The sequence below is a fragment of the Cygnus atratus genome, chromosome 5, assembly GCF_013377495.2.
Source record: "Cygnus atratus isolate AKBS03 ecotype Queensland, Australia chromosome 5, CAtr_DNAZoo_HiC_assembly, whole genome shotgun sequence".
Lineage (NCBI taxonomy): Eukaryota > Metazoa > Chordata > Aves > Anseriformes > Anatidae > Cygnus > Cygnus atratus.
Genome location: NC_066366.1, coordinates 58365454 through 58389383, shown reverse-complemented (window position 1 = coordinate 58389383; position 23930 = coordinate 58365454). Strand labels below are relative to the sequence as shown.

The 23930-nt window shown below is 44.5% G+C and overlaps 1 protein-coding gene across 1 annotated transcript in view; it reads left to right on the top strand.

Annotated features, from left to right (window-relative positions):
• The first annotated feature begins 586 nt into the window (after nt 1-586).
• The window catches only part of SYNE2 (spectrin repeat containing nuclear envelope protein 2), a 183651-nt gene continuing 160307 nt past the window's right edge, over nt 587-23930 (top strand). Inside the window, exons 1-2 of the mRNA XM_035551299.1 lie at nt 587-692; nt 14459-14574. Of these exons, the coding sequence (XP_035407192.1) occupies nt 14496-14574 (79 nt within the window). The 5' untranslated portion in view covers nt 587-692; nt 14459-14495. The remainder of the gene's footprint in view (nt 693-14458; nt 14575-23930) is intronic.

Genomic DNA, 23930 nt, shown 5'->3' with positions numbered 1-23930 from the left:
GTGGAAAGCCAGGCGTGCTTCTTTGTTTATGTCCTTTCCCCCAACTTAAGTGTGAGATTCGTCTCACCGAACTACAGCATAGCTGTCCGCATGGGAGACAGTTGTCCAGACTCCTTTCATAGTCACCAGAGAGGAACAAACACTTCTGGGCCATGATTCATCCGCGCTGAATTGGACGTCTAAAAATACACCGGACAAACTGCCCTAAAAGTGCCTGTTTCTCTCCATTGTTTCTCCACTGTCCAAACAATGGAGGCACACGGAGGCATCTCTGTTGTAGCTGTTTAATGTCAGGAGGGCTGATCCTCAGCCAGAGTGCCTCGTACCACAGCGCAGGTTCTGGGAGGGCTGCTCGTGTCCTCGTTTCTGCCAGACCCAGCCTCTGCGTGGACTGGGGCGGTGGAGCCTGGAAGGCTGTACCTGGGAGCAGGGAGCGGGCAGCGATGTCCCACACGGCGCCGTCCTCCCCCCCTGGCCACTCAGCGGATTCAGAAAGAGACAATCTTCTGCTATAAATAAGGGGCCAAGGGGGATTTGCGCTTTTTCAAGGTCGCCCAGCAGGCTGGCGGCAGAGGTGGAGGCAGTGGCGATGACGGCAGGCTCCCAGAGGTGCGCCCTGCGGCTGCCTCGCGACCTGCCACTGTCCTGGGGGGGACACCGGCTGCTCGGCTCTTGGTGGCGGATGGCACCCGGTAGGTACCCATCCCTTTTGTAAAAGGAGCTAGCAAAATGTCATAGGTGTTAATACAGCTGAATTATCGTGTGTCCGCTGGGCTGGTGTGAATGATTGCGTGCGTGCTTTTAAATGGTGAAACCTTAGGGTTTAACCTTCAGGGTTAAATTTGCTTCACTTCAGGCTTGCAGCAGCCTAAGGCAGCCTGTAGGATTATTTAATGATCTGTGGAGACTCTTGAAACTGACCTATATGAAACTTGCAATTAAACATACTGTTGGACCTTGGAGAGCTTTGGAGGCTCACAGGGAGCTGTGACCTGGTCCGCTCTGAAGCGTGGTTGCTGCTGCTGTGTTATTTAGTGGCATGATAAAAAAAAGCACTAGCTCTTCTGGAGAAAGCTTAACTTACCTGCACAGGTGAACCACGTAGGGTAAGGATGAACTATCTCCTGTGTGGAGAACTAATTTGCAGCAGAAAGACTTCCTTTGCCAAATGAGCTGAGTGTCTGGAGGGGAATTTGCTGAAGGAATTTGCTGGTGTAACGGAGAGAGGGAGTACAGGCAAGTACTGAGCGTTAAATGGATCGGCTGCATCTCCAGTTTCAGACAAATACCAGAGCGTTCCCTTATCCTTTTTGATAAGAGAGAAAGAATATGATAGCAGGGGAATAGAAAGAGCATATTGTGTGAGCCTGGATCTAAATCCTAAAGTTCTGCGTAGGGGGTCCGTGCTTGAGCTCCAAGAGGTGAAGCGAATTGCAATCTGATTCCAGGGAGCACAAAAAGGAAGAGGAGGGAAGGAGCAACCTATTAAATAAGAGCTGGGAGAAAAGCCAGTCTCCAAAAATAAACGTTGAAGATCAATTCCAGGTATTTCCTGGTATTGTCATCCTGCTTCATCAACCACTTGGACTGTAACAAGTGGTTTCAAAGATAGCAGACTGACAGGTTTTTCTTTTAAAAAAAGGGGAGGGAAAGAAAGGTTTCTGATAGATTGTTTGCAAAACTATTTCTTACGCAGATCTGGGTGGGATCTTGGTGATGAAATACCCCTGGGATGGAGGAGGCAGAGCTTGTTATTGTAAGAGGGAAGTAAGAGCACAGCTGGCTGCATGTTGGAGTAGGGAAAAACTTGAATCTTCTTCCAATTTATGTGCCAGGGGCACCCCAGCAGTTTCTGAGGGGCAGGAAGCAGATACTTGCGCAACGAAGGTGTGAGCGGACGGTGTTCCTGCAGGGCGGCTGTGCCTTTCTGGTGCTGCAGGCAGGCTTTGTAGGTATCCTTTGCAGGCGAAGGCTTCCCCTTTGAATGGTTTGGAAGGGACTGTTAATGCGTTTCTTCTTGGAAAGGTTCTCAGAAAAGCCAGCCCACCATTTCACTGTACTGAAAGCTGTGCAGGGATTATAAGGAAACCGAGGCACATCCCGTGCCAAGGACGCGTGTTCGTGGTCACATGCCAGCTCCTTACTGGACTTTCATCTGGGATGGTGTCTCCGGGAGAAAACTGTACCGAAACACGTGCTGGTGTGCTGGGGTTGGCCAGGGATGCCAGACGTGGCTCGTGGCTTACCTCACCTGCTTGGCCGTGGCGCAGCGGCAGTGCTTGCGCAATGCACGTTCTCTGTTGCTTGACTGAACTTGTCCATAAGTAACTCGGTGTTAGTAACCTTGCTGCCTTTCAGCGAGGGAGATGCGCAGGGCTCGCAGGCGTTCATCCTGTTTTGTCTCCGGTGTAAGAAATCCTGATTCTAAAAGAAAGCGAGCTGGGCAGCTCCGTGGTTCGGGCCCTGGCGAGAAGACTTCTCATCCTGCACATGCAGAGGGGGAGTGCACGAAACAAGTAAGGCATCCTTCATTCTGAGCTATTTCCAGTTTGGAGTCCTTGGTTTTGCAGTTGCAACTGTGTTTTGTTGGTATTGTGATTTATTCTAGCAGGTTAGCGTATAGCACCAAGTTCTTTCTCCTGGGTTTTCTCTGCACAGTTTGGCTGTTTGGTCCTCTTTGGCAGCAGCACTGGTAGGAATACGGGTGTTTGGCTTGGTTTTCACTGCACACAAAAAGTTATTCTGAAGGTTGGAACTATGCTATAAATTAGAGATTTGGCCTTGTGTGTGGATTTTTTCTTTTTTCCTAAAGCAACTAATTCTTTGAAAGCAAAGCAAAAGACATTTTGTCGTAAGCAGAAAACAAAAGTGCTCCATTTCGCGGAGCGAAGTGCTGATTTTCTCCTACCACGGAGGGTCCCTGAACATCCAGTGCGGGAGAAAGTGTGGTCGAAGGGCTCTTTTCACATGTCCCAAACCCACACAGGCATGTGAGCATGCAGGTTTTGACAGGCAGGTGCCTAAAAAGACCCCCAGTAGCATTTCTGAGGGAAATTTCAGCTGAAAGAATTACGTGGAAGTGAGAAGCTCGCTCTTTGGAGAGGCAGCCCCTTCGGGTCAGAACAGAGGTGCGTGGGGAAAAACAGCAATTTGCCTTGTTGCAGCCCGGGCTGGACGTGCTTGAGAGAGAATCTGATGAATTCACAGCTGCCAGGCTAGGACCAATCATTAAAATTGTAATTTGCCCTTCAGATGCTGGCAAGCTTCAGTTGCCGTTTGCTGGACAAACCTCTCTTTTGTGTTCCCCTTCCGTCTGCATAAAGCAGCAAGCGCTGGCGGAGAGCTACTTGCAGCAGGATTCCTCTTCTCTGCTATATTTAGTGATCAAAACAAGTCCGTGATCTTTACAGGAATACTGCCAAAGCAGATAGGACTCGCATGAGACAAGCCCTGTCTCATTTGGCTCCCAAACACACATTGCATTTCGCTTTCCTTCCCTCTCCTGACACCGTCAATGGATCTGTCTGCCGAGGTCTGTTGTGCAAACATTGCGCTGCCATTTCCAGTGATCTTGCTGTAAGAGCAAGCCCTGCCCCAGCGAAAACTCCTGCATTTAGATCACCGCTATCCCCACCTTTCCCTTCTCTTAGTGTCCTGAAAAAGCAGCTTACTGCTTTTCAGAAAGATCCTCCTGACTGAGAACAGCTTTATGATTTAATTGGGAAACTCCAGGCCTTTATTGCTTAGGCGAGGTTCACTCAACAGCATAATCTGCTTGTTAACCATCTGACTGTTTCCTTTATTCAGGGAAGAAGGGAATTAGGAAGGCAGTGGGAAGGAAACATTTGTGTTCCTTCAAAGGCAGAATATTACTAGGAGCCCGATTCCCATTAATATAATGTCATTCATACAAAGTGGGTGTAATTACTACTTAGTGCTATTTTAAATACCTTTTACACCATGTAAAGTGGTTTCAGCGTTAATGGGAGGCTGGTTATGAGTCTCTACAAAGACACCAAGCAAAGAATTTCAGTTGCAATCTGAAGGAAAGAAAGATGAGTAAAATAAATAAAAGAACAAAATTATTGCAGTGCGCTTGGTGAAACCAGGCAGTCCCCTCGGTGAGAGTTAAACTTGCTGTGATGGCAGCCGATGCCCTGCCCCTTCCCTTCCAATTGTGAGAAGCGACCCGGGTCCAGGAAGCGCCGAGGAAGGGCTGCGATGAGCTGCTTGCGGAGCCGTTCACTGGCAGGGTGGGAGCAGCACGCCCGAAGGTCAGAGGTCTGCCTGTGCCCCACGGCGCTGGGACTGCGGTGGCTGCGGTGCACCCACTGCCAAAAGGAGCCCAGGGATTGCTCCTCGCTGCCGTCACGCAGGGACAGCTTTCATCTGCGGTTGGAGAGGGGCTTCTAGGAGCAAAACGACGATGCTTCTCATCTTGTGGGGCGCGGAAAAGATTTTACACAACTTGAATGTAGCAGCAGTTTAGGATTTATTTTGTAAATAGCAAGGTTAGATTGCATGGTTTTAACAGCACTTAATCTGCGTTTGATCAGCAGCAAATTTAACACAGTGATTTCAACAGAATTTGCTACAATAGGAACAGTGAAGATGCGAGAATGGCCAAGGTTCACCTGAAACTTCCTGCAGGGTCCTGGTAGGTGTCTAAATCCACTTGTGGGCTTCCAAATTACCCCCTACAGTAAATTACTCACCCTACTCCCTCGTTGGCATTTGCCCAAGGGCGAGCTTGTTCTTCAAAGGGTCAGCCCTGAGATGCACATCCCCTCAGGGATCTTCCGCCAAGCCTGCCCTTCTGGTCCCTCCTGGCACGGACACTTCTGGTGCTGCCCGGAGCCCAGGCTGCAGGGTCCAAGGCACAATCAGGGAGTGCCCGTTGGTGCTCACCCATTCTGCCTGCTGCCCGCTGACAAAGGAGGGCTGATGTAACATTAGTTGATCTTGAACCATAGCTGAGCTGGGGAAAAGCTACTCCACAACATTTTTTTCTTCGGCCATTGTATTTGTAAGCTAAAATGATTGACTTGTAGTCAAACTCGGATTCCTTACCATGCTGTTCTTGGACTCTGATGTGATCCATCATTTCCCCATGAGAGATTACAGTGCGTAGCTGCTTTAAGGCAGCACCATCCTTTGTTCGTGGTCATGGCCAAGGAACAGTCACATCGAGGCCTCCTGCGGTTGTAAGCCTCAGCAGGTCCCATGGCAAGTGCAGGATGGAGCGTGCCCGCCAGGGTAGCGAACGGCATGGGTAGGAAGAGGCGTGTATGCACTGGATGTGCTTCCCAGGTCCAGATCTGAGGCCACATTGTGTTTCTCACGTTATTTTTACAATAATTCTTCCCCACAGCACTCTTATCTGCGGGAGGTGGCCTTGGAGCTTCGGCACGGGCAGCCCGTGGAGCGGCAGGGAAGCGTGCGACCATGCCCTGCTTTAGAAAAGCTTTTTCCTTCGGGCTGTGTGGCAGCAGCAGCAACGCACCATATGGCTGGCATGGGTTTTTTGCACCTAGTTGGAGACTTTGGGGCAGTGCACAGCTAGGTTTGGGCTGGGGAGTGCTTTTGGGCTGTGACTTAGGGATTGAATTGTCATCCTAGCCCGTGACTTTAGTGAAGGCATGAAGTCACCATGGTATTTTTGGCTTCCTACGTAGTAGCAGTGTGCTGGGCATGGCATTGGCCTTCTGAGCCCTTTCCGAGCCCTATCAATCTCTCTTTTTGCACGAACAGTTGTGACTTTGAGTTCTAAGCAGTTCTTGTTTTTATTAATGATGCAGAAATCTTGGAAACCAGTTAAAAATTCACGTTTTCGTCAACTTTTTAAAGTATGCTTCAGCATTGCATTTCCACTTGGGAACAGATAAATGTGAGACAGGCTCTTGTTCTGAGTGCAAGCAAATTTGTAAAATTTGACCCATGGAGGTGCATGATGCATGTGTGAACAAGGCTTAGCTCTGTTAATAAAAGCATTTGTGTGTGTGTTAACAACAGCATGGAGTTATTGCCATTTTCAAACTGTGTAATTGTACCAGGATGACTGATATATTGCCACCCACAAAAGACAGAAAAGGTCAGGAAAGACACTTTTCTAACCGCGTTTGGGAATTGATTAATGCAATGAGAAGATCCATTGTGCTTCTGTAGCAGGAAGTATTACAGATGTGTAAATCAAAGACAAACCAGCAACATTTGCTGGCCTTAAAAAGTGGTGTTGCTTTTGTATACTCATGCGCTTGTCCTGGCACATTTTCAAGATTATAAATAGATCACTGGAAGTCCCTGGATAAGAAAAATGCGCTGTTGCTGGTTGTCATAAATAAACTAATAAGAAATGTCTTGGTCTTTCAGCTCTTACTGTTTGGAGGAGTCCTTACTTGTGCATATAATTTCAGCGTGTCGGTTCACATGAGTTAAGACTATTTCTATGGCAATGGGGTGTAGTTTTGTGTCTATCTCTGTATTTCTTGCAGATCCAATGTTCTCTGGGCTTGTTTTTTTTTTTTTTTCTGAGCAGAGTTGTTCAGCCTTTTCCAAACTTTTTCTTTTTTGATTCCTTCATCTCCTGCTACTGATAGTTTAGCAACACCCATGACCGGACTGGTTTCAGCGTTGTCCCAGGCAGTCCAGCGTGTCTCTAATGCCACTTCTTAAAGGACTGGCTGATACCCGTCTGATGGGAGTAGGGTATTATGTGGGATCAGAAAGCTATAGCCTCTTTTCCCTATCGCCTTGAAAGTCATGGAAACCTAATGGAAGACCACCTTTTTCCTCCAGAAAAGCCCAGAGAATGTGCCACTTACTGGATGATGACAAATCTTTTCAGTGGTGCCCAGCGACAGGACGAGAGGCAACAGGCACAAACTGGAGCACAGGAGGTCCCGGCTCAATACGAGGGGGCACTTCATTACTGTGAGGGTGACAGAGCACTGGGACAGGTTGCCCAGAGAGGCTGTGGAGTCTCCTTCCCTGGAGATATTCAAAACCCACCTGGATGCCACCTTGTGCGACATGCTCTAGGTGACCCAGCTTGGCAGGGGGGTTGGACTAGGTGATCTCCAGAGGTCCCTTCCAACCTCAGCCATTCCCTCATTCAGTGATTCTGTGAATTTATTTATTTTTTTCTATGAGAGAGTAGTCAGCTCCTCGAGTAGTGGAAATCAGGACGGATCTATCAATGGTGTTCTGGTTTTTCCTACCTGGGGATCTGTCTTTGAAGAGAAGGGGATCAATGTGCTTGCAGGGTGATCCTGTTCCAGCTGTGGACGTGAATGCAATCTGAGGCCACCCACAAGAGCAACATTTGCAAGCAATTTAAATGTGAAAGGGATGAACTTCACTTCGGACTTTCAGCAGAGAGAATGTCTTAGTGGAAAGATACTGGAAAATGCAGGCACCCACAGCCCCAAACCTGGTACTTAAAAATGGTGAAACCGTTGAGGAGGTTGGGTAGGAAGTGTGGCTGTCGAACTTCAGTGCTGTGGGAAGTGCTCTGACTTAAGAGCAGTATGAGCACTTTGGAAGTGAGGGGAAAATAACAAACATTGTGAAAACAAAACAACCAAACAAATGGGGGAAAAAAAAAAAAAGCAACCACACACACACACACAAAAACACAACCCAAACCCAGACTTGATCAAAGAGGTTTTCTTTGATAATTCTTCAGCTCATATTATCATGAGTTGGATCCCAGCAATTTGCCTTTAAGGAGACAGTGACAGACTTACAGAAGGATTGCTTGCCAAAAGAAGGTCCAGCAGTACTTTGCAAGGCTTGGGACTTGCAGTTTTGAATGTTACTGCTTCTCCCTGAATGCCAAATAAACTAAGGTCTTAGTTAATAAGGAAAAGGGTCTTCAGTCAGCCTGCATTGTGGAGCTCTGCTTCCTTTGGGCCCGTTCACCAAAGATAAAAATCTGCTGTTTGAGTCATGATGTTGGCTCGACTGGAGACATGAGTAATAATAATCTGTTGCTAGGAGCAGCCTCCAGTTTACATCTGGAGGCCTCTATGGAGGGAAAGGCTTTGGAGTCCCAGAGTAGGTCATAAATAACCAGTGGCACTTCAAAGAAGGAAAAGTAAAAACAAGCGGTTTGAGATGCCATGCAAAGACGACTGGAATTCCTCTTGCAACACCGATGGAGAATGTGTAGCCAACATAACTGGGGAAATATAGGGCATGTGTCTGCAAAGGCAAAAATATCGAAGTAGGGACTTACCGGCAGTGGGCTATAATGCTCACCAGCCTCTAGACAGGCTTGTTTGCAGAGTAGCTGCTGCTTTCAGCTCTAAGGAGTGCGCTTGTGAGCTAAGTCATGCAAGGGGATTCCGAGTTTGGCTTGTAAGGAGGACTCTGAGGGTACAGCTGTGCAGCAGGCTGCAGCGCGTACAGGGACGTGCAGGATGTGGCTGTAACTCTCTGTGGACATGGGGCAGTGTGGAAATCACGCCAGCTAGTTTATCTTGCTTCCTTGTTAGGGTGCACTACTGTTTTTTGTGTTTTCAGAATTAATGAAATGTGCATTTATATTTTAACTGCAGATGTACACATTCTTTTGAAAACAGAAGTAGTTTCACTGTAGAGGAGCATTCTCTTAAACTGCTATTTTATTTTTTAATATGGTGAAATCCTACTATATTCTGTGATTGGAGTAACTGAAGGATGAAATCTGTAATCCACACTGATCCAAACTGAAACATTAAGGCTATGAAATCCTTGCTAGTGAATCTACCAAAATCCATCTGAAGCTTTTTCCCCTCTTTCTTCTGAGACAAGCATGGTTTTAAAAAGACTGATTAAGAAGAGCATTGCTTAAGTCTCATTGGGACTTAAGTCTTACTGGAGATGTGGTATTTAAATCAGTATTGTCTATTCTCATGATGATCTCTCTGGAATTTAAGGCTGAGGTATGATTATTTTTAGGTTAGTTTCTTGAGATTTCCAGTCTGGTCCCTCCTCATAGGTTTCTTTGTCTCTCTGTCAGTGTGCCTATGTCTGTGTGTTAATACCCATTATATTTTTTTAATTGTCTGAATAATTTCAGCTGAATATGAGAAATGAAGAGAGATTCCAAGGAAGTTAGGTTGAAATTATGCGATATGACTGTGCTGATCCAATTTCCACCAATGTTCATAGATGTCTATTGTGAGAGCAGCTAGGGAGGTAGGGGAAGAAGTTCCCTACCCATACCCACTAGAGGAAAGCCTGGGTTTGAATCTTGCAAGTGTCCTTGTCACGGGGAAGGCTTTTGTTGGCGATTGAACCGTTTGAACTGCAGGTTGAGCTCAGGTGGTCAAGAAATTGCTCCTTTGGAAAACACCAGTTAAAAGCTTTTCCTCTGAGTAGGACATGTGTAATGGTCCTTTCTTGCGTGACTACTCGTATGTCCAAGACAGAAGGAGCTCACGCAACAGCTAAGGAGCAATTCACTTAAAGTTAATCAACGAGAAACAAACCCATTGGAAACAAGGTCCCAGCATTCCTGGAGCTGTCTGTTTGGCTCTGTGCTCTTCACAGGTTATTTCATGGACTATCCCAAGGTGTAAGCACTTAAACGCTTTCCTGTATTAATGCCAGACTCTTCAGAAAGATGGAAAGACGAGGGCATTCTCTTCACCTTTGGTTTTATCTCCCTGAAAGGGCATGTTTTCGTTTGAAAGCATGCACTTTGTTTTCAGCACTACAGATATACATATTTCAGAGTTACTTGGTATTTCATGGGACTGAAGGATTTGGTTTAGCTCTTCAGGTTCATCGAGTTGTTATAAAACAATATAATCAACTGAAATATGAAGTAGAGAAGGTGGTAGTTTGTAAAGCCTATGAAAAATGTTCCTAGGCATTTTTACCAATATCTTGACAGTTTTAAACTCTTTGGAGGTGGATATGATATAGTTACATTTAACATGCTCTATTTGAATGAGTTACTGGGGGGGAGGGCAAAGGGACTAGCGTATTGTCCCCATGTAATCCCGTCTCAGACAATCTGCCCCGTGTACCTCTTAAAGAATACTAATCCTTGCAGGTATGTCCTCTAGCAGTGTGTGCATTTCCCTTTCAAAGCAGCTGTGGAGTCTTCTGCTGGGGCAGGGCAGGAATCGGAGGTAGGGTAAAATGTGTGTGCTGTTTTAGATGGTGAAAGGATGGTTTCAGGGCAGTGAAAACTCTGCAGTTTTATAACCTGCACTGAGGATTTGTTGAGTGGATTTTTGTGTTTAAAAAAAAGATGATGTATAAGTGTATTCCGTTCTCTGGATAAAGAGGGAGGCCTTTATTTGTCCGTAAAACAGAATGGGAGCATATGCTTTTTTTTTTTTTTCCCATTTATGTGTATTCTATGATCATGTGCCATAATTTACTTGAAAGGAACCTCTGGAAGTCATCTGGTCTGACATTCCCTGCTCAAAGCATTAATGCTTTAAATTTAAAATATTTTCTTCTTTAAAACCTGAAAACCTTATTACCTTTTACCAATTTAATGTCCAGAGATCTGAACTAATATTGGGGTCCTATCACATTAAGTTCCATATGAGGACATAAAAGGATGTAAAATCAACTATGTGGTTGCTGTAGCTGGCAAGGGATGAGGACAGAGGAGGAATGGTCACAGTAAGGTTAAAATTGCATTATTTCTTTTCCCTGAAACTTCCATCGATGCTGTTCATGGCTCTTGCATCTTTTCCTATTATCATAGAGGAATTTTCATGCCAGATCCCATTCCTTTTCTCTGGACTATTCTCCCAATGACTTTAGTATTATGCAAGGCAGGTGAACATGATTTGGCTCTGCCTATGTCACTATCTCAGATCTGGATGCATTAAACATATGTGTGTTTTCGCCGTTGGTGATTTTGTGCTGCATTGCATGCCTTTAAAAGAAAACCCTTAAGCAGTGTTTACTTGAAAATAAGGTTAAAAATGGGAATAAACTTATGTTAAAGAGAAAGAGAACATGCATTGTAACTGGTATTGAGTGCATGCTCCAGAGCTGCAGGGGCTGATTCATGGTTTTGGGACTTAATTCTAGTTTATGCTGATGTGTCAGTATTTGTGCTTCTAGTCCTATCACTCTTCCTTTACATGGGCACCCAATCCGAGTTATAACCTTACGTGGCGGTTTTACCCAGCGGGGCAGCCGAGCTCCACCACAACCACTCTCTCACTCCCCCTCCTCAAAGGGAAAGGGGGAGAAAATACGATGGAAAAGGTTCAAGGGTTGAGATAAGGACAAGGGAGATTGATCACCAGCTCTTGTCACAGGCAAAACAGACTCAGCATAGGGAGATTAATGTAATTTATTGCCTATTACTAACAAGCTAGAGCAGTGAGAAACTAAAAACAAACTAAAGACGCCTTCCTCCCATCTACCTTCTACCTCCTCTCCCCAAAGCGATGCAGGGGAGCAGGGAATGGGGGCTGCGGCCAGTCCCTGACACTTCATCTCCGCTGCTCCCTCATGGAGCTCTTCAAGAACTGCTCCCACGTGGCTCCGTACCACGGGGTCCATCCCCCAGGAGCAAACTGCTCCAGCACGGGTCCCCCACAGGCGGCAGCTCCCCCCAGACCCCTGCTCCTGCGTGGGCTTCTCTCCACGGGCTGCAGCTCCGGCCCGGGGCCTGCTCCTGCGGGGGCTCTCCATGGGCCGCAGCCTCCTCCAGGCCACATCCACCTGCTCCGCCGGGGGCTCCTCCACGGGCTGCAGCGTGGAGATCTGCTCCATGTGCGACCCATGGGTGCAGGGGGACAGCCTGCTCCACCAGGGGCCTCTCCACAGGCCGCAGGGGAACTGCTGCTGCGTGCCTGGAGCACCCCCTACCCTCCTGCTGCACTGACCTTGGGGGCTGCAGGGCTGCTTCTCACTCCTCACTCTTTTTTTTTTTTTTTTTTTTTTTTTTCCCTTTCTTAAATCTGCTCTCACAGAGCCTCAAACAGCATCACTTATTGGCTTGGCTCTGGCCAGCAGCAGGTCCATTTTGGAGCCGGCTGAAACTGACCCTTATCTAACTTGGGGCAGCTTCTGGATTCTTCTCACAAAGGCCACCCTGCAGCCCCCTGCTACCAAAACCTTGCCAAATAAACCCGAAACACCCTAGGTCCAAATTCAGTCAGGCTCATTGCTTTCACTTGTGGATTCATTGTTGCCCAGCTTTTCTATTTCTTACATATCTCTGAAGGTCTACACTTTGTCACTGGAAAATTTAAGGCAGAAGGAATGCGGGTAACTGCCTGTGCCCTGGGAGCAAACAGCAACAGGTCTGATGGTGCGGTTTGGATTTCGTTTACATACCCCCCAGTTTGGCTCTTTCTGCTTACTTAGTAGCCTTCCAGGTGGCTAATCACAAAATCAAATTCAAGACATACAGCGATAACCACAAAATAATAGGGCTGCCTGACATTTTGCATTTTTAGGATTTGGTTTTGTGTTGCTTGATCTTGAGAGGCAAAGGAAGGAGTTTCCCAGGAAAGATTGCATAGCCTTGGGCATAGGCAGTGCTGCTGGGAGAACTGGATTCTTGTCCAACACCTACCCTTGAGTTCGTGTGAGATGCTAGCTCTGGCACTTAAACCCCAACTTTTATCAGTGGCAGCTAACTGTGCTTTTTTTCTGGTTGTCTGACTTGAGACTCATAGCTTGGGAACAGAAGACTTCTAAGAGATCTCCATGACTGCAAGTACCAGTGTCCTTTAATAAAAGCAATCACATTATGTTGTCCATTTCTGAACTATTCCAATTTTAAAATCACGTAAGGCGTTTGTGGCAGTTGCATGTGTTGGGAGCCTTTGTTAGAACCCAGTATGTAGTAATCTTCTTCCGATTTCCATCCTAACCTCAAGGCATGATTTATTTATACTGTTTTGTTCTTGTGCCTGCCAGAAATTAAGAAGTCCTTTTCCTCCCCTTCTTGCTAGGCTAAGCAAGCTGAACTCTTCTAAACTATTTTTTCTTTTTTCTCTGATAATCTAGGTAGCTCCTATCTTTACCTACCCCAGCTAGATTTCCCTTTTCTGGTATCTGGTGGCTTGAATTTTACTCTTAAGTTAGCGGTGACTTGCAGAAACAGTGTGTATCCACAGTTGGAATCAGTACTTTGTACATATGAAATAGCATCTATTTCACTGGAAAACCAGAGTCAAATTAGCAAATTTTTCCCCTTTATTCTCTCTGTACCTTTGCTTGTCATTGATAAAATGTGGGCAATAACCCCTGATTCGGTAGGTGCTGTAAATGTGAATTGACTGATGTTTGTGAAGTGTGCAGGTACTGTGGTGATGAATGCCACAGAGAATCTTGTGAGGAACTTAACAATCCTGTCATCAAAGCAGCTCTTGAATAAAGCACAAGGATGTGCATTGTTCAGGAAGAGGAAGACAAAGCATTGAATAGCTCCTCATTAAATGAGTGGTGTTCCTTCTGTGCAGGGAGTGAGGAAAAATAGTATACAGTGGAGTAACCAGAGACTGCATCATGAATCATACGCACAAGGGACTGAATGAAAATTTCACTGGCATTCTTTAACGTTGTATTTCTTTACTCATCTATTCACACCCTGTATTTTGATGTATGAATGAATTGCTAGCATCTGGTGTATTAATCCTAGTACTTCTGATGGAAAGGGTATAGGTTTTTAGGTAACAAAGCTTGTTTAAGTTGAGCCCTTATTTAATTTTCATCTTTATTAATTTTTGAGTTCTTCATTAAAAAAAAAAAGAGCCTCTAGTTCAGTATCCTACAGTGGCAAATTGAGCAATATTACTACTGCAGTAGCAGAAATGGTGTTATACTTTTAAGAAAGACAGAGCATATCATTCACAGAAATTACATTGGAGATAGGGAACGTATCCAGGAAGAGGAAAATAGAGGAGCTAGAAAAAGACTCCCTCATAGAGGATGAGAAGTAACAAAAGTACCAGGTAGAGTCAGCAGTTGTGATTATCCGCTTTTGTTAACTGCTGCTTCTTCATTTCAACTGAATCTTTGCAGATTCTGCATTCATTGCTTACATTCTACAACAATCATCTGGGCAGGAAGAAAAGTACAAAGATTTAAAGAAAACCTTGAAGGTTTGTCAGTAGCAAATCTGCTGAAGGCACTGTGCACCTTTGCCAATCGGGCTTTCTTAAAGAAAGTGACAAAGTTTAAATTCTCCTGATCATAGTGCTTTTGTTTTGATGGCTAGGTGAACTTACGTCCGTGATTTGTACTGTGGAGTATTGCTGGCCCCCATTAAAAATAAAGCGAGCAAGCCAAGGGACAAAAACTTTGATTCATGCAGTAGGAACGTTACCACACTTTATTACGTGTGAGCTACAGAAACCAAGGGAAGAAAACCCCAAACAAAACCCATGTCTCTGTGTATGCCTTATCTTTGATATCAGCAATTTTAATGTAAAACTCTACTGGTTTATTTGTTTGTTTATTTATTTATTCTTTATAATTTCAGTTTGGAAATTGAGTGAGGAATCTCCATAGGATTTAATATGGCATCAATGCAGTCATCTCCCTCAACAGAGGAGCAGGCTTCCTCCGAAATAGATGATCTCCATCTATCGCTGCAAGGTAGGTGACTGTAGTTTTCTGTGCCTTTTATAATGTGGAGTTTTGGTAAAACCTGTGACCATGCACAGGTTGAAGGAAATTCTGAGAAACCTGTTAAAATACAAAACTAGTGTTATGATCAGTGTAGTTTGTTCTTGGCACCGTTTTTTTTTCTGATGTTCCTGTTTGGTGAAAAACATTTCAGCTCAGAAATGAAAGATTACAGCTCTCGTAGTACTTTCTCATGGTACTTTCAGAGCTGTTGCCTTTTTTGGTGCAGATGTTCTCACTGGTTCTTATGCTTTGTTACTCAGAATATATGTTACTGTAAACTGTTTTCAAGGGAATTGCCAGCATGAAAACATTTGTGGTATTTGATTAGTTTCCTTGTTTTCAATTAGCTGACAATTAGTTGGTTGCACTGAGCTGTCTTAATGAGGCTATTAACTACGGTACAATTCGTTTCATTTTTTTTCGTTTTATTTATTTTTCAGCCTTATTACTTTATCACATGCATGTGTAGAAAGATAGCATGTGGCCAAAACAAGCAGAAAATTTTTGTGGCTTCTAAACAAATTTCCTACAGGTCAAAGTCTTTCATCATTCATCCTTATCTGCAACGAGCTGTATCTTGTTTTTGCTTGCTTTCACTTACTGACTGAGTGAAGCAAGCACTCACAAAGTGATTTTTAATTGTTCTATTTTAATGGCAGCTACCGGTACAGTTAAGAGCTAATCAGTGCATCAGAACTGGCCTATCGGAGAGTCTTTCTGCATTTTCCTTAATCTCCTGTTTAATTTTATTCTATAAGAATTTCCTGGGAAGACTGATTTTGCTCTGAATGTACTCATGAAAATATTCATGGAGGTTTTATCGGGGAGTCAAGTCTAGGCAGCAGGATGAGCACTGCTGGAAAGCCTGTTTTGAACGTGTTTAAAGCCTGGTGGTTTTAAGATGGATGGGCCAAGTCATGTTTCCACAGAACTATTTCCTTTTAGATCACTTTCAATGAAATGACTATGGTGCTTAGTTGAGAGTAAATGTTTAAGACAGATGGTGCAAAAGAATATTCTTACAACTCCCTTACAATCCATATTTGCACTAATATTGTCATTGAAGCCATGTGTTTTGATGAGTGAGTGTTAACAGTGCTCTAAAGCCAAATGTCTTTAATGGTGAATTTTCTTCCATTTGTTTCAGTGTTATGTTTTCAGGAGAGCAAGCAAAAACTCCTAGCAGGAGCAAGTCTGGCTGTAGCACCAAGCACAGACAGATGCACATTTCGTGTGCCTGTCAAACTCGGTTTTTGGTAGTCAAGAAATGCATTTGGAAAACACTGTCTAGTTTTAAGGCAGTAGATAACAAATTAGTTACTTGGGATTTTAGACAAAAGTTTTATTTTGAGATTATAATGCTATTTTCTGAAAAGTCAAATATGTCGTAGTGTTTTTTTGATCAAAATCTAAATTAAAAGAGCCCTGCTTATTAAAATTGAAATGACTAAGTAATACTTCTATGCTGTAATAATTTGAGCTCCTAGACTATGCTGACATGAACACAGTGCAAATCTGGAGCCAAGCTGTGTGTGCTTGGATGCTGGAGAGTTCCCTTATAAGTGGCATAAGCAATTTTTCTAATGACTGAAGATGCAACAAATGGTGCAGACACATCTGATGTATGGAGCAGTGATACTGCAGCATGTGTCTGGGTCAAATAGGCAAATGGAAATGCAGCTGTGATGAAGCACAGAAAACATGTTCCCTGACATGACATACAGAAACCATTAGTAAACTTACCTGCAGATCGATGGTAGAAAAGATCAAATAATAATAGGGTCGCTCAATGAAAAGCTGTGTTTTTTTGTTTGTTATTTTACACGATAAGAATCTTGGGATTAGATTTGTAAAGCAGACAGACTTTGATTACTGTAAATCGTCAGGTTCACCAGGACAGATGTCAGAGAAATGTCGGATTCATGAGAAGGCTGCTCTTATCTTGAAAAGCAGCTCACTTAGTGGGTGACTAAAGGTTTTTGTAATACTGGTTATGATCTGCTTCTCAAGTTGTTAGGTTATAACTTGAGAGTATATTCATTGTTGTATAATAGCATAACTGGAGTTATGTGTAATAATTGACACAGGAGAAAAAAGTAGGCATGAGTTTTAGTCTGGATTGTTCATATTTTATTCCATATTTGAATTCTTCAATCTTCTATTATTTCTAAATGGCATCTAGGGGTGTTACCATGCTTGTCTGGCACATTCAGTGGATCTTGTCCTAATCAACCATTCAGTTTTGTAATTGTGAAGTTACACGCCTAAAAATGTAACAAAATGGTTAGTTTTTTTTTCTACTGTATGTAAAACCAAACACTTTGTTTAGGTAAGATCTGACTGTGATTTAGGTCAAAAACTTCTGTGAGGAGACCTGTGCACTTTTGGGAAGAAAAGGAAGGGAAGCAGGGAAGAACCACCACCTTAAAATAACTAATAAAGAGGTTACTTCTTAGTAGATCTAATTATTATACAAAGCCTATTAAATTAATGCCAGTGGCTTAAAATTGTACAAACCTGCTTTAGTGGGATTTCTGTTAGTGGGTTTTCAGGTAGAAGAGCGTTCAAGGATGAACATTCACTTTTCTTAATAGTGTTCAGCCTAAAAAACACAATAAAGACAGTCACTGGAATAGAAGTAAAAATGCAAATTTTGTTCTTACTGCATCTTTCTTTCCAGCTAAATATTTAAGGAGGTGTAATGAAGCTTTAAAAACATGAGGAAAATAGGTGAAGAAATGAAAACAATACGGTTTCTAATGTTCCCAACTCCAGACATTTCCAAATGATGATGGTAGTTGCAAAATCATGAGGCTGAAGTAAGAGCAGCAAGAGTATAAACCTTTATATATGTATCTTTAAAGATTTATGTATAGCTCTTTAACTTTTTTCCACTTTTCAAGATGATCTCAGCAGCCAGAAGAGAAACAGTTACCCTCCTTCCTCCCTGCCAAGAAAACTGAAATTGCATGATGTCAGGACTTGAGCTCCTTTTTTCTGTTCTTTTTTTCCTTCCCTTTTTCCTAGATAATAAAATGAAATTAGAATAAGATCAACATTATTTGTGCCCTTTCCTCCAGCACCTTTCTGCTTTCTCCCAGTTTTCTGATGCAGCAGAACTTAGGGCTGCTGCAAAGCTGTTTCGTGTCCTTTCACAGCCACCTAACGGTGCAGGCAAAAAGCTTGGAGCGGGATCCGCTCTGGGTGCCTTCTGTGGGGAAATATTTAAGGGAAGGGTTGCTCCTGCCAGGGAGGCTGCAAATGTTTTGGTGAACAGAGGATGCTTTCCTCCTTTGTGGCATGTCTTTGGAACCCGAAGCCACTTTTTCTGCGGATACCGAGGGAGCAGGCAGGAGCTCAGGGGCTGGCTGGCCATGAGCACAGGAGTAGTGCAAGAGTCCTGTCCTGTCTCTCCTCCTCCCATAGCTTCCCCCAAAGACACGTCCAGCCTGGTGGTTAGCCTTCTCTAAATGGAAAAGGCACAGTTGGGGTCCAAAATTGTTTTCAGCTACCTGAAACGAGGAGAAACCTCTCCTTTGCTAAGACAAAGGCTTTTGGCATTTTGAGAGCTGTTGGAGATGTGATGACTGCTTTGTTGACAAGTGTGATCATGGGGCTGCAGCGAGGGGACTGTGCAGCCACTGAGTGGCTACATCAGAAACTGAGCAGGTTTGTCCTGCTCTGGAGCAGGAGATATTTTTGCTTTCAGGATTTAAATCTGTTTACCTGGGGGACGATGCAACCTTCACCTTCCCCCCCATGCACAAATCCTTTCCCTTTCCTGCCTGGGACAGCAAACAGACCCTAGGTGTGGCCTTTTCCACCGAGCCTGTGCAGAATGTTTTCCATTTTCTCTCCATACTTGCTGAGCTAATTCAGACACAAGAGCGTGTGTTTTAGCTCTCAGAGTCTGGGGCATGTACTTGCTTGACTGTTTGATTAATTGCAGGGGTCTTAATTTTTGGCTCTGCTTATTGACCTGTGTGCATGTTACTGTTTGTAACCCAAAGGATAACATAAGAAAGTGGCCGGTGAGACTGTTTTTGAAGAATGTTTAATGAGATAAGTAAATTATGCTATTCTCATGCAGTTAGGTCATACCGTTATGAATGATCAAAAATCCATTTTCTCTTCAACTGAAATTAAATGCGGTGATATGTTATGTATGGATTTTACTGTGGAACTTGTAGTAGATTTCACTTATCTCCAAGTAATTGACTTAAAGGAGGATATCTCTCTGAGGCATGCTTAATTCTTCCAGAGGTCAGGGATACTAATAATTCTTACCCAACCTTTTCTTTTTTAATTTCATTCCAGCTTTATGCTTCATCTGTTGAGGCTGGTGAACACATTTGTTTGTTGCTTCTTGTTGTTTTTTAAACCAGAATGATCAAAAAAGTCCATGCTTACGGTTTTTCAAGGGTTTTTACAAATCAGAAACCTCCCATAGGAGCTGCACTGCAATTTACGCCCTGTTTATGCTGCCTGGGTGAGGAGCTGGTCTGCAGTTCCCGTAGCTGCGTGGCGTCATGGCATGTGACAGGGCTGATGGGACTGGAGAGGCAGCCAACACATGAGACTGGCTTGAAAAAAAACATCACTCATGGGTATTATTTTTGTCTGTTTATCATGCCTAATGAAAAAAATAGATGGCGTTGTTGGGTAAATGTGTTCCCTGTTGGATAAATTTCAGTTTGTTAAAGGCATTATCAGGTGCATAACTGGTTAAAAACTGGCATTGCAGTGACTAAGGAGTGGGTCGCTTCTGAGGCACCACTATAGGATGCTGAAGGTCACTTATGTTCAAGTCTCTGCTCCACCTTGAATTGCTTAAAAAAATGTTAGAAAAGCCACTTAAGCCCTTATCTGTAAAGGTGTGTTGATATCCAAATGATGTGACTTATTTTCTTGAAGAATTTCACCTACAGCCTCCGCCTGTGTCCCCGAGTACTGCAGTGCCTCACTCCAGGGGCTGTTGTGGTAGTAAACACAGCGGTGACTCAGAGCTGCTCCAGGATCCTGGCAATGAGAGGAACAAAAATATTTAAGAAATCCAGGAGGGCGATATTCAGTTCGAACAGGCTTCCTGAGTTAGTAACACTTTCGATAAACTGGGTAACTTGCTTTCAAAAGAAAAAGGAGGTTGAAAGGAGATAGCATAGAAAGGAAAGGTCCCACTTGCTGCACAGACACGTAGTAGTTAATTAGCTTATACAATATTTGGATTTGAAAAGATCCTTTTCTGTAAAGGTATTTTCATCCCGTTCATTGGACTTTGGATAAACCACTAAATCCTGAGGAAAAAAAATACCATGTTTGTTTTTAATTGCTTAACACCATGTCACAGAACATAAATGCTGGAAATAACTCTTTTTTCCCCTGCTTTCCTGTCTGCTGTAAATGAAGCTGTGTTACGGGGTGGAAGGGAAGAAACAATGTAATGGGCTGGGGGTGAATTCCTCACCCTCTCTCCAGGCTGGCAAATACATAACAATCCTTCTGATAGTTCCTACCATTTACTCATGTACCTGCTGGGTGTTCTAGATCATAGTAGGAGTGGTGTTTGGAAGGAGCTCTCCAAGTTATTCCTGCTGGCCATCCTCTAGCTTATTTTGCTGAATCGTCAGAGTGTGGAAATGGTTATTTTGGATGAAACTGAAATATATGCTCCAAAAAGATACCCCGGCTATCCATGGGCATTCAAGCTAGAGCTGGTTGAGCACAAACTTTCTTACACTGACACACATGGGTACTCCAGCTTCTGACCACCTTCTAATCTCCTGCTCCCATTGAGCTGTATCGCTTGATCCTATGGATGCAGCCTTGGGTGACCTGAAGGGTGGAAGGAAGATGCAAAAATAGCATACACAAGTGGTAATTCCATCCCTCAAAACAGAGATGGGAGGGTGACAGAATTGTGTTCATTAATTTCAAATAATTGCTTGAGTTTAAAAGAAATAAGGCCATGCAGTTGTAAATGGTTCACTGGCAGGGAGGTACCAGTCCTCGTGATAGAAGAAAACCTCTTTGCTGTTTGTTGATGTTTTTTAACAGGTGTGGATGGACAGGCTACATCTGTGGTGCCATGGTTTGCTTCCCCCAGCTTGCTGCTGAGGGAGAGGTAGCACTTTCCTTGGAGTCATCTCCCAGGTCGGGAAAGAAGGCTTGAAGGGCAGCTGTGGAGAGGAGGTTAATTTTAACTCTGGCATTTCTGTATCACTCTTAGAGGAAGGCTGAGAGCGAAACCATGGCTGGCGACATTTCTGCCTTCTCTTCTTCTTCCTCCTGGGAGAACTCAGCACCGCTGTGGTCCCTGCTGCAGTCCCTGTCATGTCCCGTGCTCCAGCTCTTAACGATTAGCCTATTTTGTAGCGCTGGCTGATAGCTTGTTACGGGATAAAACAGTCATTGTCCAGCAGAACCTATTGATTTTCAGCTAGTCTGTGTGACACACTTCTTCTATGTCATTCCTTTCTGAAGAGTTGTTCTGAAGATTAGCTTTAAAATGTGGAGTGAAATGTGATAGATTTTGGATGTTTCCAGATTAGCAGGTTCTTATTTTGTTCTCTCAGATCTACTTTGTGTCTTGGTGAGTTTTGGCCCAAAGTGAAGTAAATGATCAGGATTTTTTGATAGCTTTTCTATTCTGGGTCAATGATATCTTGTAAACTAGGACAAGATAAAACCAAGGTCACTTAGAGTCCTATAAAAAGGCCTGACAAAGAATCCATTCATCCTCATAAAAATAAAAATCCGTATTAATTAACCACGTGGTAGAGATAAGAATTTGAGACCTTGATTAAATCATTAGAGCCTCTGGGGAGTAAAGTCGGGGGAGCTGGGAGGGGAAAATACACGCAGCCTGAAAATTGAAATAAAACCGCCTGCCGCCGTGCCAGAAACACATCTGTAATGAGCTGTGTTGTGTGGGCTAGATGGAAAGAGAAGGACTGCTGCACTGCAGTCTGGGGAGGTATTGGCAGGCATTGATTTTTGTTATTGATTCATGTGGATATATATTTTTATTTTGGTAGTGAAATAAGCCAGGCTTCAGCTGAGGCTGCCAGAAAGACAGCTTGGTGTTTGCATTAAGCAGCGACTGTAGTTTATGGGGGTGTAAGTTGTGCTTAGGTGTGTGCAGCAAAATAATCGCTTTATACTTTCACCACATGAGACGTTTGCCTGAGAGCCGCCCGTGTGAATCAACACTTGCAGTATCTGGCCCACGTTTTGTAACGTGTCTGCATGCTAATATGGAGAGATTCAACCAAAACAAGACCAAATATCCTCATCCTGATGGTCTTTCTATTACCAACCCCAAAAGCAAGTTCTCCAGATCAGTAGCAGCCTTTGGCAAGAGCTACAGCTGGAGAGTCACTGACGTCAGGCAAAGTACTTAATATTTGCTTTCTGCCCCTTTTCAAGTGCCAGAAATACCAGTCTTGCCTTCCTGATAAAAACTGAGCGCAGCTACTCAATAATCACTCATTAGGTAATTGGAATGGCTCCCGCATGGGTATTCAACCAGAGGGTGTGGTTGGGTCCTGTGCTAACACGAATGCACTAACTCCATGCTATTTATGTCCTGTAGGCTAGCATTGTGATGATGACTGGCCTGTGTGGCACTTTTGCAATAACTTTCTGTTTTCCAAACAACACTGAATTTTGAGATCGCATTTTTGTCCATGTCTTTAAGACTACCCTGATCTAATTGTTCACCACCATCTCCGTGTCATTTAGAAAGAAGCATAAAACAGTTGAGCAAGCAGGGGAAATCGACTGCTTCATGCTCCCTCAGGACTGTGGTATTATAGATTAAAGGAGAAGTGTTAAAAGACATGTCAGCTCTGAGATGCACAACAGCACTTGATGTGTGCGATGCATGAATGTTTTTCTTGCTGTTCACCCACCTGGTGAGCCAGGAGGTCTTTGGGTCAGCTGGAAGGTTAGGAGCGGGATGCTGCCATCTTCTTCAGCAGCTCTCTCTGCTCTGCCAGCCGATGAAACTGTGAGTTTGCACGCAGCCATACAGGCTGTCTCGGCTGATGCGAAGCCACCCAGGACTTGGGTTTGTCTTTGCCAAATTCCCTGAGCCTAATTAAACGTGTGGTGCTTCCCTGTAAGTGGCATTTCATTTTTATGGTCGGAGCAGTGATGGGTTTTTTATTTTTCCCACAAGGTGCTTGATGTATTTTGTATCTTTCGTCCATCCCGGCCTACACAAATACACGTATCTATTGCTGAGCAGTTTTGCACTTCTCTTAGAGCGTTAAACATCCCTTCACATTAATATTTTGTGCAAGGGCATGGTTTTGGGGGTAGAAGAGGCTATTCAACCTCACTTGATCCCCCCAGATTAGTTTCTTTTGCAAGCTGACTCCCTGTCCAGAGTCTCTTGTCGCCTGTCCGCCCCAGCGGGAGGATTTACCTCAGCATTCCCCACCACTCGCCAGTCCTCAGGGAGCTATAAGGTGAGGCTAGAGCTGCACCCAGGCCTGGTTTCTCACCATGGTGAGACACATAATGTCCTCTCATGTCTCCCCGGCTGGGCAGTGGACTGGCATCCCACCACCCATCAGCACTGTGCTGACTGCAGCTCCCAAAGCCCCATCCTCTGTTCCTGGCTGCCCAGAGCAGCAGGGAGAGGCCTCGCACTTTCTCTCTGCTTTACATCTCTCCTACCAGTTACTCCTTGGTTCCTTGCTGCCTGAGGGGAAGGCTAGAGGCAAGCAGACAGGAGGGGCAGGAGCCATGCGTGGGGCAGCTGTGTAGCCATGCACAGAGGGGTCAGGCCAGGCGTCTGCCTCAGCTGCAGGGGAAGGGGACACATGGGTGGGCTGCGTGGCTGGCACAGGCTGAAGGTGGTGGCTTAAGCGACCTAAACATCAACTCCTGTACCAGTGTAAGCTTGCCCTCCCTCAGTTAACAGTCTATTTGATGTGCTTTGTAGTGTCTATGTGAAACCAGTGCAGCCTTCTGGGTGTTTATTCAAATGGTAAGGGGGAAGGGAAGAGGGAGGAGACGACCGCCCTTCTGCAGCTCCAGGCAGGTCCCTGGGGCAGGCAGTGCTTTTTGGCCTGCTTTTTGAGCAGCCAACCCTAATGCTTACAGTCAAAGCTGATGCGGAAGGGGAGAGAAAAAGGAGGTTGTGTTCACGCGCAGAGCCACTGGGATGGCTGGTGCTGACGCGCTGTGGGTTGTGCAGGCAGCAGGGCCTGTGCAGCTCCTGGCTTAGCAGTGAGGGTCAAAAGGCTGTCAGCTCTGTGGCCAACACCTGCCCTTACCTCAGGCTTGTGTGCACACTGACAGCAGGGACTTATGCT